This window comes from Desmodus rotundus, chromosome 11 (genome assembly GCF_022682495.2).
Source record: "Desmodus rotundus isolate HL8 chromosome 11, HLdesRot8A.1, whole genome shotgun sequence".
In the NCBI taxonomy this organism is placed as follows: domain Eukaryota; kingdom Metazoa; phylum Chordata; class Mammalia; order Chiroptera; family Phyllostomidae; genus Desmodus; species Desmodus rotundus.
In genome coordinates this window covers 102,873,930-102,892,185 of record NC_071397.1, presented here as the reverse complement: position 1 = coordinate 102,892,185, position 18,256 = coordinate 102,873,930, and the positions used below count along the sequence as shown (strand labels likewise).

The window sequence follows — 18,256 nt, the reverse complement described above, 5'->3', positions numbered from 1 at the left end:
GCTGCGGAGCGTGGACGGTCCCCGTGGAGCCTGGGGCTCTGAGCCCCCCCCACCCCCCGTCACGCAGGGCAGATACACACTGAACTCCGCAGGTCTAGAAGCTGCTGTTGGGATTTGCTGTTTGTTTCATCTTTCAGCAGGATTTGAAAAAGTAGAATCATTTTTACAGAAGCTGGGAAAGATAAAACTCAGCGTTGCAACCTTGTAAAACGAGGTTAGATGAATATTTTCTCACCGTGGTAAGATGAGCCCCAAAGGCAGTAACTGCAGACAAAAAGAAAAGAATCGAATAAGATCAGGGCATGAAATCTACAAAGAGAAACCAACAGCTTTAGAAACGCTAATACACGAAACTGCCCCCATTTAATGGGCCAAAAACTAGAGATAGACTGACGTTAGGACCTATAGGGGAGACCTTTTTAGGTGCCCTCGGCAGTTCCTATAAAAACATGATGCAAGTGGAAACACACCACGTCACTCATGAGGAAGCTCAACATCCAGAATGTGAACTTCTCCAACCTTCAAGTTCACGTTCGCGCGCGATCTGAGTAAAAGCGATAGAAACCCAGGCCTCCCCGCACCTGCTTTCGTGTCCGCCGTGGGGCGGGGCCTGGGCAGTCTGCCCTGGCGTTCAGACAGACAAGCAAACAGGCGGGAGCGGACAGAAAACCCTGCGATGACTGCCTTCCGGGAGGGAGGCTGCCCGCCAGCTCCCAAACTGCACCCCCGTCCCGACCGTGTCCCGAGCAGACGCACAGAAGGTTGTCGGGCGGCACAGAGGGTGGGGGACCCCAGAGTCGTGGGGAATCGGCGTGGAATGAAGGCGCCTCTTGGAGACGCAGTAAAACTTGGCTGCAGTTCTGCGGCCTAGCCGGCCTCACAGCCAGCTTGGGCTTTCGGTCCCTCGGACTGGAGTCGAGTCCCTGAGGAAACCCCCCCTCCCCGGCTGGCTCCAGGTCAGTGACCCGCCAAAGCCCTGAGCACCGCCAAGGTCGGCCGCCTTGTGGGGCTGGAGTGAGGACCAGGTGTGACGAAGCCAAGTGACAGGTACAAAGTACTGGAGCAGACAGACGCCTGTGTCCACACCGAGCCTTCTGCCCAGGTGGGTCACCTGCAGCAGCTGCCGTCTGTGCCCCTTACTGTGGAAGCCAGCCTGGCCCCGGGCTGCCTGCCAACTCTCCGCGCACCCTGCCACCTCCCCTCTGCTGCCCGCTGGCTCTGACGCTCGTCCCCTGAACCCTCGGCCGGGCCTGTGGTCTCACTGCCCCTGACACACACAGGGTACTCCGCTGTCCCCCTCACCTGCTGCAGGGGCACCTGGACCCGGAGAACGGTGCGGGACCGGGGCTGCATGCACGGTGGGGGAGCCTGGGGGTGAAAGAGCCCCCCCATGTGAGCGTGTGAGCTGTGTCCGAGCGGACATGCTCTCAGCACACAGCCAGGTGACCGTGACGTCTGCATCCCGAAGGAAACGAGGCCTGCCCTCAGGTAAGTTCTAGAACAGGTGGGGGTGGGGAGAGAGCTCTGAGGGCCACATGGAAGATGCCCAGGGGATGGGGGGCAGGGGTGGAGGGAGTCCGCTGCTGCCTCCCGGGCTCTGGACTGGCACCGTGTCCACCTGGACCCCTGGGAGGAGGGCAGGGGTGGGAACTTTCAGCGGCAGAAGCCGTGACGCTGAATGGAAACACACCGGGTGGTCGAAAGGCTGTTCGACTCGGGAGTGAGGGTTTCGGGTGGATGGCTGGCGCCGGTCAGGTGATGCTGAGGAGCAGGGGCTCCTGGGGACGCCGGGTACCGGGAGCCTGAGGCTGCTGGGTTGGCCTTGGCTCGAGGGACCGGGCAGAAAGCAGCATTCCTGCCAGGCAGGGAGGAAGGCCGGGGGAGGGGTGCGGTGGGGCCCCCAGGCCGTGTGAACACAGGGATGTGGCTGCGTGTCCCAGTGGCCATCTGGACAGGACCGGACTTCAAAGGAAGCGACCTTGCCACCGTTTGTCTCTGTCTGCTGGACGCTGCACCTCAGGCCCCAGCCCAGGTCCCTGCGACTCACACCTTCCCGTTTGTCCCTGGTGGGCAAACACGACAAGGCAAATGGGCGCCCGCCCCCCGCCCCGGCCTGACAGCCCCGTTCCTGAGTGCACGGCCCGCTGAAGGAGGCCACGCCTGCACCTCCCCGTCTGCGGGTGACTGAATGTCATCTTCCTTAGACACGTGCAGGGCCGGGACCAGTGGATGGATCCCGCCCCCTGGGGAGACGGACAGACGGACGGCTCCCTGCACAGAGGAGAACGGCCCGCACCCCAGACCGAGCTCTTGTTCTCCCACAACTGAACCCTCCCCTGGTCCCGCTCTCGCGTCCGCCTCTGCTCCCTCTACTCCTTCAAAATCGACTCCCCCAGTTTTGTCGGTTTAGCTCCTTTGCGCTTCTCCGGACTTCTCCCTGCTGACGGGGCCCTGCTGAGGTCAGCCTCGCACACCGGTCTCTCCTGCGGCAGGCGCCTGCTGGCTCTCCCCAGGGGCAGCGCCCTACCGCTTGCGCCCACGACCTGCCCGCCCTCCGAGCCGGCAAAGCTGTGCACAGTTCTCTCCTCTCACTGATACACGGATCAACCAGTGGTAAATCTCCACCCCCAGCGAAGCCTGTGGAGCGAGAAAGAACAGTCTTTCCAGACCTGAGGGCCGCGGCCGCTTCCTCCAGCTGGCTGTTATCTGGGCCTCAGCCAACAGGGAGGCCAGCAGGGTCGGTGCCTTGCTAAAGGGCGCCCCCCGGCGGCTGGCCAGAGAAAACGCAAGCACGGGGTCCCCACAGCACCTGCAGAAGGTCAACGTTCCACCAAATCGCCAGGAAACCACAGGAGCGGAGAGTCACTGCGGGTTTTACTGTCAGCGGTACGGAGCCCTTGACCTGGGTGGCTGCCCTTACACAGCCTGTCCCTGTGTGCGGCAGCAGACACCGGATACCCACGGCGAGGGGCGCGGGGACAGTCCCGATCGCACGTCTCAGGCGGAACCTCGGGTTCTCTCAGCTCTGAGAGACAGACTCCCAGCCAGAGTGGGGACCCCACGACCTTCCTGACCTCACCCCCGGCGGCCACCCTGAGGCCAGGATGGGGGCAGAGATGCAGGGGGACTGCTGGCCTCAGGCTTCCCGCAGAACTTTCTCAGAACACACTTGGGGCTAACTGCAGACACGGCACGTCCAAAGGGCCTGTCTTCCCGGCACGGGGCGCAGGTGGGGGGCGGTGGGGGCCTGTGACTCGGCGAGTCAGGAATTGACTGCTTCCTGGGCGGCGCCCCACCTCCATCTACTCGGGGCAATGTTTTCATCACCACTTATCAGAAAACTCAGGTCGTGAGGCTTCAACTCCTCACAAAAGGACAGGAAACTGGGGAGCCAGGGTCTCGGGGTAGGTGAGTACCGGGGCCCAGCCTGTGACCCCAAGCCTCCAGCACAGCCCCGCCGGCCCCTCGCACTGGCTCCGGAGCACCGTGCCTGTGGGGAGGACTCACCTGGCAAGGGAGTCGGGAGAGGCTGCCCAGGAAGGCGAAGGGCTGAGGAGCTGGAGGCACAGCTGCTGTTCCTCCAGCTTTCATGGTCCTGTGTCTCCCCCTGGACTCCCAGCGCTTCCTTCTCGCTCGATGCCTGGTGCTGACCTCGCCCGATGTGGCCTGCCTGGCCCTGGGGCATCCTCCCCTTCCGGATGTAGCCACTCCTGCTTTTAGAGCCTGTTCTGAAGCCCAAGACAGACCCCCACTGCCTGGCACATTGTTTCTAGAATTCTTTCCCATGTGGCTGCCTGGGCTGCCCCTGCAGATGTCCACCACTCGCCCGGTCGCCGTGTCTGGGGGGCAGAGATGGGGTGGGATCCCAGGACTTGGGGTCGACTCGGTGGGAGAGCTGATGGGGATGCGGGTGAGAAGCTGCTGACGTGTGTTTACGGCAGATCGGCACCCCGGGGCGCAGGCTCTCCGGGTTAGACCCTGTCCCAGACTGAGCAGAGCAGTCCCGGGCCCCTGCACTCCAACCTCCTGTTCTTCGCCGACTTCCTGTGTCTCCCGCAGGACAGACCAGATGCTGCTCCCGACAGAGACGCATGGCTGGCCTGGTCCACGGGTCTCTGGGCCATGGTTACCCTGTGTATGTGTGGTGGCAGCAGGCTCCTGGGCTGCGGCGTGCTCAGCCCACGCTGTAAGTGAGCTGGAGCGGACCGGGGTGCCACCCCCTCATGGTAGCCCATCGGGAAGTGACCAGCAGGAAGCACGACCGGGTCCTCCGCCTCCCCCGCCCCTACCTCACCCCCACGTGTGCTGAACGACAGGGACTTCTATTGGCTTGAACACCCCTTTAACATGCTCAGCACAGCCAGCGGGAGCATCTCTTCACAGAAGAACGGTAGTAGACACAGGAGACGTGGCAAAACGGTATCATTTTATACACACCGACACTGGTTCAGGTGGGGTCCATCGACAGGAGCTGAAGGACGGGAGGAAGTGTTCACAGGTTCAGTCACGGCCCACGCAGCATCTGCTCATCACAGACCAGTGTCCTCTGTGGTGAAGGAGTCCAGGCCGCCCACCTCACCCAGGAAACCAAGCCTCCCAGCAGGCGGAAGGGGACAAGCTGACAGAACGTGTCCCCTGGTACGCGGACTGCGGGGGACACAGCCTCACGCAGGGGGACCGTGTCCCGGGAACCGCCAGCCTCTGCATTTCCAGTTGGCCCGCCGCTGAGGTCTCATCCAGACGGGGCCCCGAGCGGTGTTTTCCTGGGATGGTTCACTTGGGTTTCTCGGCTAAGTGGATCAGCATCTGCTTCTTCTCGCTGAAGGCCCGGATTGTCAGCAGCACCGTGTGCGTGAGTTTGACCACCTTGCCCCACTGGTTCTTCCCACGGCTGCTCTGCACCTCCAGGTTCTCCGCGTACTGCAGCACCGCCTTCAGGAACCTGCTGGAAACATCCCTCGCTTTATTCCTCGACCACGTGGCGACGGCTCGCATGTTCTCTCTTTCTTTGTATCTGCGGGTCCAGGAAGAAAGAGTGCACACGGCGGGGACGGGGAACACAAGTCGTGTGAAGGCGGCCCGTGCAGAGGCGCCGCTGTCACTGGTGATGCGGGTGGGACCCAGGAGTCCCACGCACTCTGCCCTTTCAGACATGCTCTCGAGTCTGGGCAGGGTGTGTGTGCACGCTAGGCCTTACCTTCCGAAAGGACCTCGGGTGGCCCTCTGCATGCAAACGACATGTAATAAACATGCTACCTACGTGACAGTGAACGGCCCTCCCCGCACCGAGACCTGTGTCCGCCCTGCCCGTCAGCTCTCACCCTCCAGGGAGGGGGTCCCCGCGCCCTGGGAGGCCCCCACTTGGAGACAGCTCGTGGTCTCACTGCGTGTCTCATTAAAGATGCCCACCATCTGTCCACGGAGGGCTCTCTCTGACGGGAACAGGGCTCCCACGTTTTCTGAGCTCTGCTCAAAGTTCCCCAAGTCGTTCCCTCAAGTTCCCTGCAACTTCTGAAGTTATTGGGAGTGCTTGGACTTAGAAGTTCAAAGAACAATGCGATGACCCAAGACTTTTTTGTCGGGTGAGTGGTTCCTGCCTGAGAGGGATTTGCAGTCAAGGGGACAGTGCGTCACCTAAGCCACCCTGTCTGTCACACCGGGGGAGCCACCAGCACCGAGCCGGGGAGGCTGGGACGGCCTCCGCCATCCTACTGTGCACTGGACGGCCCGCCAGAAGACCGCCCAGCTCAGAGCTCAGGGATGCGGAGGCAGAGAGCTCCTGGCTGGACTGGAAACAGTGACCGCTGTAAACATCGGCGACATTGCCCTCCTCTGGGCCCACCTCCCTCTAGGCGCAGACCAGTGCCACGTTTCCACGTCCATCTTAAACGTGTCCTGAGCTGCCTGCTACCCACAAAGCTCAGAGCCAATGAAACACGAGGCCCCTATGGGATCAAGTAGCGGGCCACCCCCCAGACACTGACTCTGCGGCCACATCACGGGGGCTGCCTCCGCGCCGGCATCGCTGCCGGTGGAACTTGTCACACGAGTGGTGTCCTGCTCTCAGACCCCAGACCGGGGCCCCTGCCCCGTGGACTTCCCATGTTGGGGTGTTCCTCATGAGGAGCAGACTTGGTTTTGAGCTCTGACCCTGACTCAGGGTGTCCTCATGGCGCTCGAAATGGCGGAGGCGTCGGACCCCCATCGGGAGAGGCCTCTGGACGCTGCCAGGGCCACCCAGAGCAGTCTCTGGCAGGTCGCGTCATTGTCCGAAAGGAGAATGCACAGGTGAGGCCCTTAATGGCTCCCAGGCCCCATGAAATCCACGAGGAAAAGGGCAGGGCCAAGCAGGCCGTGGGTTCTCTCCTTCATCCTCACCCGAGGACGTTTTTCCATTGCTTTTAGAGAGAGGAAGGGAGACGGGGAACCTCGATGCGAGAGAGAAGCATGGACTGGTTGCCTCCCGTACACGCCCAGACTGGGATCGGATGTGCCTGGACCAGGGATGGAACCTGCAACCCGGGTATGCGCCCTGACTGCGATTTGAACCCACAGCCCTCAGGTTACAGATGCTCCAACCAACTGAGCCACACCGGCCAGGGCAGGCCGTGGGGTTTTCAGAAAATCGCCAGAGGAAATAACCGATAGGAGTAAAAATTACTCAGCTACGGACACGGGGTCTCGTTCCTGCAGGCAGGACGCGCACCTGAGGTACTGCCGGTGCTCCTGGGCCGTCTTCCTGTGAAGCTCGTGAATGCTGGCCAACTCCAGTGCGATCAGCAACGACACCAGGGAGAGCATGGGAGACAGCAGCTTAGCACTGCAGGTGCACAGGAGAAACTACCACTTGTTAAGTAAAGCGCTTTCAGTTTCACAAAGAAAACAGAGTTGCACCTGACCAGCCCTTGTGTCTGGAGTCCTGAAATCCGAATTTTCCAAAGAGCCCTCCATGTCCACTGCTGTCTCCCCGAGCACTGTGGTGGGAATGCCTGTGGTGTGCGGGGAAGCCCCACTGTCCACCGGCCAGGCCCTGCCCGCCTCGCATCCCTCTCAGGCTGCCCACACCTCTGTCCCAGTCAAAGCCAGAGGCCCCTGCCCTCCAGCAGCTGGCACTGCCCTCGGGGACATCACGCTGGGTCCCCAGACTCCCATGTGCCCATTGCTCTCTGCACCTTCAGCGTCTTTTGTACGACCTGACGGTCAGTGAAGCACACGGGAAGACGGGAGACGGCTTCCACATGGAGTGCGCCCCGCACCTCTGTGGCCCAGAGAAGCTCTAATGGAAGTGAGATGTCACCTTCCCTGTGACACTGGCAGAGGCTTCAAACCAGGCTGTCAGGAGAGGAAGTGACGCCACGAGCACCCTCTGCAAACTGCCGGTCAGAGTGTGGCTCGGGCGTACGTTCCAGAAGCAACCCAGGAGTCACGTTCACAGACCCCACTCAATTCAAAGCCACGGGCATCTGTCCAAAGCGGTGATGTCCCGAGGGGGCAGCGCCTTCTCAGGCCACCGACACGCGTGAGAAGCCTCGATGCTGGCACGCCCCGGGTGACCTGCCGTGACGTTTGCGCCCCAAGCACTCGTTTGGGCCGCACTGACGGCTGTGTTAAAGTACATCCCATAACTTTCTCTAACAAGCAGCATTTCTCCAAAAGAGTCAGACCTGCATCCGAAGGTGACTCCTGCCCAAGTGCGAACCTCTCACCTGACGAGCATGCACAGGAAGTTCCGCCTCTGCCGGGAGCGCAGCGTCCTCTCCGCCCACTGCTGCTGTCTCTGCTCCAAGGACGTGGCCACCTGCAGGGCCACCTGGGTGCAGCAGGAGCTGATGCTTCTGAGCAGGGCCAGCACCTCCAGCATGGCTCTGGGCCAGAACAGGGTTGGGATGTGGATGCTGCAGAGCTCAGGGAGCGGCTGGGGCCACCTGCTGGTCAGAGCACAACACTGCTGGCCCGTGCCACGGCCACTGCCTGGGCTGCCACGCCTGGACCTGCAGCTAGACTGAAGCCTGGGGAGCATACCCAGCTCGCGGCTGCTTCTTGGTCACTAGCACACCAGTAATCAAGGCGCAGGCTTAACCGTGGCGAACGGTCGCCAGGCAGACCAGCACGGGCACAGAGATTCCTGAGGCTCCTCTGTAACTGCTCTTGGGGAGTGACCACCGATGCCACCAACACGCCAGGCACACGTGCAGCAGAGAAAACAGCTGAGTCTATGACCCTGATCTGCTTACCCACTTTTCAAGTTTTCAGGGCGGCACTCACTTCTCCACGGGAACGTTCTTGAAGTCACTGGAAACACGATGATTCTCAGGGACGTGGCCGTACAGTTCCCACATGACTTTTATAATCAAAGAGTTGCAGGCGTTTATTTCAGAATTCTCTTCCAACCTGAAAAACAGAAAATATTTAAGTGTACGTGACAATATCGAAGACGCCCGATTAGTGTCGCTGCAAAATAATGCAGGGTCTGGCACAAGTAACGCCCCTCCTTTACCCCAAAACCTTTTATTCCAAAGCCACGAGCACGTCATTCTGAAACGTAACAATGTCTCACTTGAGCACGCCACGTGACATTGTAGGTGACATGTCCAGGTCACAACTATAAGTCTTTACACCCGTGTCCTCCCCTGACCGGCCACGCCCCAGCAGGCCCTGCTCCCGCCGGTCCCCGTGCCCACGTGACTGGGTCACTGAGCAAAGCACTTCACCTGCACTCGGCCCTCCCAAGTGGGCACATCAGTGCGCAGCGACCTGGAGGCGGTGCGCTTTGCCGACCACGGTGGCTGGGACTCTGTCGGCCGACTCTGCGCCCCGAGTTTCTCTCCGGCCCCACTGCTCTCCTGAGCGCCAGACCCCGCGAAGGCCCATCGTGTGCCTCCTGTGGGTGTTCTCAGTCCCCTCCCGACCCCACCGCGGGGCATTTCCCCATCCAGGGCCTTGCAGACTCCCACTGAGGACTGTGAGGTCCGCACGTCGCGGGGTGGGGCTCACCTGGCTGCTTCCCTCCCGGCTTCTTCGGGCAAAGGCGGCAGGGGCCAGCACCGGACACGCTTCTCACAGCTCAGCACCTGAGAGGGAAAGGCCTCCGTGCTTTTGAAGGTTTTACCACAGCATCCTAGAAAACGCTTTTACGTGTCGCAGGTGCCGCAATCTCTCTGGAAATACGTCCATGAAACTGACGGGCCCTACACTGGAAACTGGGTGGCAGTGTCCTCTGCCCACCGCTGCCAGGTAGGAAGGGCCGGGCGGGTAACGTCCGGAAGTTCTCCTGACGCCCCAACGGTCAGGCTCGGAGGCGAGCCCCCCCACCCCCCCAAATCAGGGCTGGATTTAGTGGGTGGCCAGTCACTAGCACCCGACAGAGGGCGCCAGGCCACTGGGGGGGCCTCTCCCTGGTGAAGCCGCGGAGGCCGAGGCGGGTACCAGGTTCTTCCACGAGATGAGACGGCAGCCCCCACAGCCCATCCCAAACGTCGGAGCCACCGAAGGGCAGGCAAGTTAGGTGGCTGCTGCCGGCACCACTGACCGTGGGTGACTTGTGAGGCAGCAGTGTACACCCGAGCCATCGCCTCAACGAGAAGAAGGTGCGAGAGCGTCTGCTAACCGAGAAGCACGCACCAGGCAGCACAGTAAGGGAGACAGGAAAACGTGGGGGCCTGAAATACCCTCGGTGGGGAAGGGACGGGCTGGGGGCTGGGGGCAGGGGGCAGGGGGCAGGGGGCAGCAGCTGCAGCAACAGAGCCTGGCGGGGCCGAAGGACAAAGCCTCCTCTCCCTCCCGGAACATTATTCCTGGAGACTGTCCTCTCGCTCCCGGCTTCTCTGACCTGGGGGCCTTCGGGCAGGCACCGGTGTCCTCCCCAGGGGTGACTGGAGGCCTCGGGCAGCTCGGACTCTCCCAGGTCTAGTGCAACAGCCAGTGCGTCGCCCTGAGAACCTCACGGGCGCAGGGCTGAATCCCTCACACAACAGGGGCGCCGCCCACGGCGTGCTCGTCTCTGCCGAGGGGAGGCCCTTCTCCCTGTTTGTCAGCAGTCGCCAGGCCTGGGCTGCGCAGGGCGCCCTTCCCCTCGTCACCTTGGCAGACGACCCCGGGCCTCTGTGCTGACCCCACAGCGTCCTGGCACAGCGCAGTCTCCCCGGAGAACCTCTGAGCCAGCATGGGCCCAGCCCTGCCCTTGCCCTGGGCCCACCTCCGTGCCCTGCACTACGCAGAGTAAAATAAAGCCCACGTCGGAACTGGAGCTGCCTGGCAGGAGCGCTTAACGTTTTCTGTTTGCTCGTGAGTAAATAGATAACGTGCAAGTTAGCATAGCTGGTAAGAAAATTTGACATTCTTCATCACTGACAAGCAAACACTGATACTAGTCCAGGGTTGATCATAATAAGAACAGCCGCCAGGGCACTTTCCAATGGCCACCCACGTAGTGTAAGAACCACCTGACGAAAGACGCCACCATTACTTCAGCCACTGCATGCAGAACCCACGGCTCAGAAAGACTGAGCAACGTGGCCGACTCCACACACCTGAGCCGAGATGCGAGGCCAGGGACTGAGTGGCACACCACGGTTAGGAAGCCAGACCTGCCGACCCCAGAGCCGCCGGGAGGAGGCGCCAGAGCCCTCAGCCTGTGCAGCAGGGGACGGGCACGCCCCTCCGCTGAGTGGCTGCTGCGCAGCACAGCCGTGTTTTTACCTGTTTCTTGAGCAGAGCCGCGGGGTGGAAGCGGGCGCTGTAGCCGGCTGCGAGACGGACCAGCGACCGTACCGCTGCTTTTTCCTGGTTTAGAGGAAACACACACGAGTTACTGCAGCCTTTGGTCAGGCTCCTCGTTTCCTGCTGAGTGTTTTCAGTCACACAGGAGTCCGATCTCCCACTATTTCCCTTCACGTGACCCCACTCGGCTGTAACAAATCAAGACTCCTCTTTAGAGAAGCTGCGAGGCAGCAGCGCCGTCACAACCAATCCAACGACTGTAAGTGAAGCCCGGGAACAGCGATAAAAAGGCCACACCCACTCTTGTCCACAGTGCAAGATGACTAGGAATAAACAAGAAAAAGAGATTCGGAATGTCTGGAAAATTGAACAGATCCTCCTAAAGACAGGATTAAACATACAAAGTCAATACAGCTGAAACAATCACATAGCTCTGAACACGCAATTGCTAAGCCCGTAAATGTGGAAAAGAGTGAAAACACCGTTGTGTGCGGCTGACACCACTGAGAGCGGACGGCCCCGTCAGCTGACCAGAGACCCGGGAAACGAGGGGCCAGCGGTGGCAGCGGGCAGGGGTCAGCAGCCGTCCTGAGTGTGAGCGGCAGGCGCCACCGCGGTCCTCGGCAGCACAAGACCGAGGACGAGTGGCCACCCGTTCATCCCCCAAGTCCCTGAGGCCACACGGTGTGGGGGGGGGGGTCCTGAGACGAGATGCAGAAGGTGCCCTCAGGTCCCCACTCCAGGGGCAGCCAGGACCCATTCCGTGACAGCAGCAGAGAGCCAGGCACAGGCTCTGCTTGGGGGTGACGCCTGGTGGCTCCTGAGCAGGGGAAACTGAGCCCCGTCTGCCGGCTGCACTGAGGACAGAGTGAGCGGGCAGGTCTGTCGTGGCCGCTGGTGTTCCAGGGAGCGGGGAGGCACAGGCTGGGACATCTTCGTCCAGTCAACGGCAGAACGTGGGAGGTGGGGGAGTGGAGAGGGGAGGACCCTGGACCTGGTGGCCTGGGCGGGCGGCGACGGAGGAGCCTGCGGGGAGCACGCTGTCCACTGTCCTGCGTGAGCCTGCCAGGCGCCCTTCCTGCCTGTTCTACAGAGAGTTCCTAACCCTCCCGCTTCCACTTCCACCACGATAGTTGTTTCTACCTTGTTGGACCTGCTAAACAGCTTTAACGATACTTATTACACATATCATCTGAAAGAAGATGAAAGTGTCAGTAACACTGTAACCTAAATTATTTACTTTACTACAATAAAGAATCAGTTTCCTGAGAGACACCACCATTGTACCCCCCAATACAACAGACACCTGTAAAAACTCCCGTTCTGGTCAGTGAGTCCTGCTTCGCACTCTGGCCCTTTGGTTTGCAACTTCCCACACAAACGTGTTCTTAAGAAATGGGTTGAGTTACTTCAGGCTGGACCAACGCTGACTTACTTGTTGCAGAGGTTACACGCGTATATCTAACAAATTCACAGCCATTTGTCCCTGTGGAGGCTCACTGTCAGCCACGTAAATTAAGATGAAGGACAGTTAATTACATTACAAATAAGCTCTACCTTTCCGAGCTGAGTGACAGTGAGCTGCTTTCTCCCCGACACAGTACCTTAAACTCCGACGCGACGCCTTCATCCACGAATCTCAGGAGAAGCACGAAGGAAAATGAGAGCAGCTGATCTGCCACCCTCCTGGGAAAGTCGGGTGAGCTGACCTCGCCGTGGCTCAGGTGGTCTCTGAGGCGAGGGCCCTCCTGGTGGTTCAGGAAGTCCCAGAGAAACTCCTTCCGGAAAGCAGACAGAGAAAACCCGCTGTTAGTGGTCTCATCGGAGGGAAAGGAGGTGACAGGGCCCCACCTGACATGGTTAAGGAGCAGAGCACGGATAAGAGGCCAGCCTCAGAGGCAGAGCTCACGGCCACCCAGCTGCAAAGAACCAGCTGAACTCTCCTCAGAACCCCTGTCCTCACTGCACCCCACTGTCTCAGGCAGGGCTCTCCTGGGAACCCTGTCCTCACCACACTCTGCCACTTGGGGCCAGACCGGACAGGAGACCGAGGAGCCTGGTGCCTAAGCACTAACACTGAGCTGCGTGGATGGGGCCGGTGCTAAGTGAAACTCACCCTTTCTTTTTCTCTTTTTAATTTTTACTTAATGATTTGAGAGAGAGAGGAAGGGGGTGGGGAGGCAGGAAGGGAGGTGGAGAGGACAGGAGAGGAGAGAGAAAGAAAAGAGGCACCGATTGGTTGCTCAACCACCCATGCGCTCACTGGTTGATTCCTGCATGTGCCCTCACTGGGGATCGAACCTGAAACCTTGGTGTATGGGGACGATTCTCTAACCAACTGAGCTACCGGACCTGGGGGCAATGCATCCTTTCCTAGCGTCACCTCCTGCAAGGGAGAGAGCTGCTGTGCCTGCGTCGGGGAGCCAGCTCTCCAAGGCAACAGAGGAGCCCCCCGCGCTGTGCTCCTGCACAACCACAGCCCTCGCTTCTGTCTCCTCACACCCCCTTTCAGGCACCCTCCTTTCATCTTTGAAGCCCGATGAAGACGGCTGCTTCTCTCTAAACTGCCCACGTCCTGGGCCTGTCCTGAAGGTTCGAGGGGAAAGGGGCCGAGCGCTGCTGACCCAGGCAAACTGCCAAGGATGGAGGAGTCCCAGATTCAAGATGGAGAAGGGTACTGGACAAGGAGCTCACCAACCTAACTTCCCGACGGCAGGAACGGGCACCCAACCCACGTGTGGATCTACGTCACACAGCAGCACGCGGCCCGCCAGTCCCCAGTTAGGAGGAAGGAACACAGAACTTCTACTGATAGTCCCAGCAGTCAACCCAACATCTCCATAAAACACGAAAGCAGTGACACCGTGGCTCTGAACAATCACGGACCCTCTTTCCACTGGACTCTCTCACCTGACTGATGCTGACCTCCCAGAGCATGCAGCACGCCGCCAACCAGGCCACGCACTGCCCGGGCATGGGGCTGCTCAGCCACGGCGCCCAGGAGACGGCCTCTGAGCCGCCAGCACCCTCGCAGGCGCCTGCTGCAGGCCCGGCGTGGTGATGTGGACACAGACTGCGTGGTGGCTCAGCGGCTCTGTGAGCCTGGCACGGATCCTGGACCGGGATGAATGCCACTTTGGGGACGTGCTCGTCACTCACACACAGAGGAGAACAGAGACTGGAGAAGTCTGATACTTTACCATCGCAGGCTCTCCGAGGAACAGAGGAAGCTGGTTGATTTCACCGTCATTCAAGTGCTTTGCCAAGATCTGAAGCACCACAAACAGACAAATTCAGAACTGCCGGTGGTTACAGCAGCCCCAGGACAATCAGATGGAATAGGGGCATCACACAGGACGTCGCCGCCAGTTCAGGGGAGGCTCTCTCAAGCTGTCCCGCGAGCTTAAGTGCACACATGTCCTTAATTGTGTGGGCATGTCTGTGTACACGTGTGTTCACATGTGCATGGGCCTGCACATCGTGCCTGTGTTTACAGGCGCACGTGTGTTTGTGTGCACTCACGTACCTGTGCATGTGCCCTGTGTGTGTGCACACACATGCATGTAGTCTTGCACATGTGTACTGGTGTGTGTGTGTGCGTGTGTGAGTGTGCTTGGTATCTTCCACGGTCACTCCATGAGCCACGCAACACGCAGACCATGGGACCCACGCCCCAGTCCAATCCTGTACTTGGGCTGCTACACGGGCCTGGCGGTGCCACCTAATCTAGTCCCACAGCACCACATGTGTGTTTGATAACAGCGAATCACTCACCTGACAGAACACCCTGCAGGTGAGCATGCCACCTTCTAAATCCCTGCCACCTCTTTGCCGAGGACCTAATGACCATCCCGAGGCAGCGCGGCTGGGATGCCCGCATCCCTACAGAGACTTCCCCTCACTTCCTCTTGTAGGATAACCCCAAGGTGCATGGGAATTACTTCCAGGACGGTACAAACAAAAACCTTTACCAGTGAGAAAAGGTATTTTCAACGGTGAAGTTACCGTCAGAATCCCACCCCAAACGTGCAGACTGAATGCATCAGTGTATATACTGCACTCTGCCAGCGGCAGCTGGTGTGCATTTCACATGCAAAACAAGGACGAGTCCCCTGCCACCTGCCATGCGCGTCTCCACGTAGTCACAGCACACGATGTTCGTATCTGCTGGCAACCTCCAGCTCTGGCCTCTGCACAACCTCAGGAGCTTGGCCAATGACATTGGGTCTCAATTAGCCTGGAAACTCTACTGAACCCTCTGCAGTGACTCCGGTCTGTGTGACTCTCAGCGCTTCCCTGCAGCATGGGAGTTACGGCCAATCTCCAAGTTTGTATTTGTTTGAAGATACCGTATAACTTATAAGTTTACTTACTTCATCGAAGGTGGTGTAAAGAGCCGTTGACTTCAGAAAAGGAAAGAAAAGAAACAATTAGAGCAAAATACAAGCAGAATGGCACTGTTCAAAGCAGGACACGTGCGACCACGTGGCAGCAAATACGAAACCTTCTTCCAAAAATAAATCCCCGCCTGGCAGCTCTTGGGAAGAATGCCTGGATGAAACACACAGCACCCGAGTACGGGAGAACGCAGCGGGCCCGGCGCCGCCTGCACCCCGCCTCTGCGAGTCACCCCGCAGCCTCGCACACCAGCGCTCACACAGAGCCCCTGTGGGGGGCCGGGCTGCGCAGGAAGCCAGGACACCAGGACACCTTCTCCAGCCCTTCCTGGTGTCATCAGCAGAGTTCAGGCACAGGCTCGGGCACCAGCACCCTCAGCGTCCCAGTCCCGGCTTCGCCCTCCGGACACTCAAGCCCCTCTGCACCACAGGCGTGAGCAGTGACCAGGGAGCTCAGGAAGACTGCGCATCACGTGATGAAATCAGTACTTGGTGGGAGCCAGCTACCACGAAATGTTCTTACTTATTAATGCTTCCTTCATAGTGCGTTTTCAGCTAAACATTACCAAGTGCTCTTCAACATTTCTTACTGTGCAGGTGACTCTGGAGCCTGTGCCTTTGGCTCCCAAACCTGGTCTATTCTAAATGTCCAACCGCTTAGGAGCACGTCCTCACAGACGCGGAGCTTTGCGTTTGCCTGCGTCACTACGTGCTCTGCCTTCTCCCTTCTGCTCCGTGCGTGGCAGGAATGCCTTCTCTCTCGCCCCTGCTACATACACCTCTTAAAGCTGCACCAGAGAGCTCCACAGAGCGCACGGAAGGCCGCGCCGAACCGCGTGCACACAAAGCGGAAGGAGAACCTGTGCAGACAGCACTCTGGGCGGCTGTGGTCACAGTCGTACAGGGCCAGGCAGGGACGGAGGGTAACCAGGGAGCAGAGCCACGCGGTTCAGGAACTAGTGGGGAGCCGGATCATGCTGGGGAAATCAGGGGGAGCAAGCTGGAGAGAGCCTGGGCTGGACGCTGGGACCCGCGCCGTGTCAAAAGCGCAAACCTCGTGTGGGAGGCCCTGGGACGCCATCAGGGTTCTCGAGCAGCGGGACACAGATGACACAGGCACGTTTGCTCGTCGGAAGACAGGCAGTGGCCACATGAGAATGGGTAGAGAAGGGAGAGCACCATGAAGACTGGCTGGGCCCAGCCCGGTGAGCATGAGGAGCAGCCAAGTGAGGCTTCAGCGTCGAAGAGAAAAGGCACAAAGTGCATCATGAGCAGCGCCGATGGGCAACGCAGGAGACTAAGCGGCCGGCCGCGGAGAATAAAATGCAGGCAAAAGCACAGGAAAGCACTAATGTTCGGGGCCAGACTGACAGAGAAGATTAGGACAAGAGGGAATTTGTGGGAGAAAAAATGAGCTTCTTTGAAGTAAAGTCAGTCTGAGACGCTGGGCAAAACCCACGTGAAGGTTCTCAGCAGACAGGGCGCTCGGGGCTGAGAATCACAGCCTGGAGCTCCTGGGACTCACGCTGTGAGCCGTGCTTGCCGCAGCTCCAGCTGCACCCACAGCCAGTGCTGTGTGGGGCCTCGTCTTGGTCGGGCCCAGGAGTTGTCTAACTGCCGCTCCCACCGCGGTGACAGCTTTAGCGTGGGCTGGTAGGGTCTCCGAAGGAGCAAATGCAAAGAGGGACAGGACTAGGGACGGGACTTCGAGGGATGTCAACGCAAAGGGGCAAGAAGGGGAAGACGAGCTCGCGAAAGAAGTGAGGAAAGGGGGCATGGCAGGGGCTGCTGCTCGTCCAGCACCACAGGGTCCCCCTTTTATCACCCGTGGGCTCCCCGACAGCCACCCAGAAACAGGGTGCAGCCAGGTTTTGGCCAAAAGGAAGCAGTGTCCTTAACGAGGGGGCATGCGGTGGACCGCGGACCACCCCGTGGGGTGGCGGCTACATAGAGAGAACGCGGGGTTACTGGTTTTACGACTCCACTGAGTTTGGAAGACGACTTGGGAATATTGCAGAACTACCGGAAACAGCCATGAATAAGACAAATGCAAACCCTGTAAAATTGGGACAAGAGGAAGCGACAGAAACACAGAAGCTTGCAGCTAAGAAGCCCGTTTGATGCCGGCACAGACGCGTCGTGCAGAGCGGTCAGCGAGGCCCAGAGAAAGGCCACCCCGCCAGAAGTACCTCGGCCGTCAGAAGTCTTTTCGGGCACTTGTTGACGGCGGCAAACACGTTTCGGAGGCCGGCCTCCAGCTGTGTCAGCAGCAAGACGGCACAGTCGGCAAACCTGCGAAAGGGACGGAAATGAGAGCCGTGCCCCCCTGCGCGCCCTGGCCGCACAGCCTTGGTCCCGGCGTTCCACAGACACACCGCTGCGTGTCCCAAGCAAGTGGGGAAGGGGCGTCCCTCGCTACAGTGACATAGAAGGGGCATCAGAGTCTCTCCCGGCCAGTGATTGTAAAACTTTCCAGTGTTTCAATGTAAGATGGGCCTTTTTTAGTACCTCAGTAGGGAAAATGTCATCAAAATCTGCTTGATTGGTTTCCTGTCTAAAACCCCCCCAAGCCCGGGACTTCGGTGGTCCTCAAGGTCGACACGTGGCTGCACCAGCAGATGAGACATGAGGGACTGGAGACCGCCGATCTCCTGAGGGATGTGCACATGCTCGGTCACCAGGGGCCGCAAAGGCGTCAGCCCTGCCTTCCTCTCGGTTTCCCAGAGCACAGACACCTGGCACAGAAGAACTCAGTGCGTCTTAAAAAGCTGGTTCCGGAAGATAACCATCCTTGTCGACCGCACCGTGGCTCTGACCACACGAGGACAAGACCTTCTCATCCCGCACACGGTGTTCAGTTCACGAGCAGCCCTGCTCTCCAGCCAGCCTGCTCTGACCAGTTAGATGCCAACAGCGACAAGGGCCAGGGGGCGGAAGGTTTGGGGAAGGACCCGCCCCAAAGTTCGGTCACCTCCGCGCGATACCACCTTTCCTTCACCTGTGGGACTTGAACTTCATTAACGCGACTTCCCAGTACGGCAACATGATTTTTAAAACGAAAGTGGATTTCTTCATCACTTCTTCCAACACCGAAAGCGTCTCATCAGTAACACCTGTGAAACAGCAGTGACTTTAAGCAC

At 59.4% G+C, this 18,256-nt stretch overlaps 1 protein-coding gene across 10 annotated transcripts in view; it reads right to left on the bottom strand.

The window, feature by feature from the left end:
• Window positions 1-210: 210 nt before the first annotated feature.
• ERMARD (ER membrane associated RNA degradation) overlaps window positions 211-18,256 on the bottom strand; it is a 27,262-nt gene continuing 9,216 nt past the window's right edge. For 5 of the 10 annotated variants that reach the window (XM_053913840.1, XM_053913842.1, XM_053913845.1 and 2 more), the window contains 11 exons: window positions 18,115-18,229; window positions 17,306-17,408; window positions 15,093-15,122; window positions 13,920-13,988; window positions 12,324-12,497; window positions 10,699-10,782; window positions 8,995-9,071; window positions 8,266-8,391; window positions 7,707-7,928; window positions 6,707-6,820; window positions 4,415-5,014 (listed from right to left, as the gene is read on the bottom strand). In XM_053913840.1, the coding sequence (XP_053769815.1) occupies window positions 4,774-5,014; window positions 6,707-6,820; window positions 7,707-7,928; window positions 8,266-8,391; window positions 8,995-9,071; window positions 10,699-10,782; window positions 12,324-12,497; window positions 13,920-13,988; window positions 15,093-15,122; window positions 17,306-17,408; window positions 18,115-18,229 (1,355 nt within the window). In that variant the 3' untranslated portion in view covers window positions 4,415-4,773. Of the gene's footprint in view, window positions 265-4,414; window positions 5,015-6,706; window positions 6,821-7,706; window positions 7,929-8,265; window positions 8,392-8,994; window positions 9,072-10,698; window positions 10,783-12,323; window positions 12,498-13,919; window positions 13,989-15,092; window positions 15,123-17,305; window positions 17,409-18,114; window positions 18,230-18,256 lie in introns of those variants that run through there. The other 5 variants (XM_053913843.1, XM_024552046.3, XR_008425534.2 and 2 more) reach the window with 4 other exon arrangements.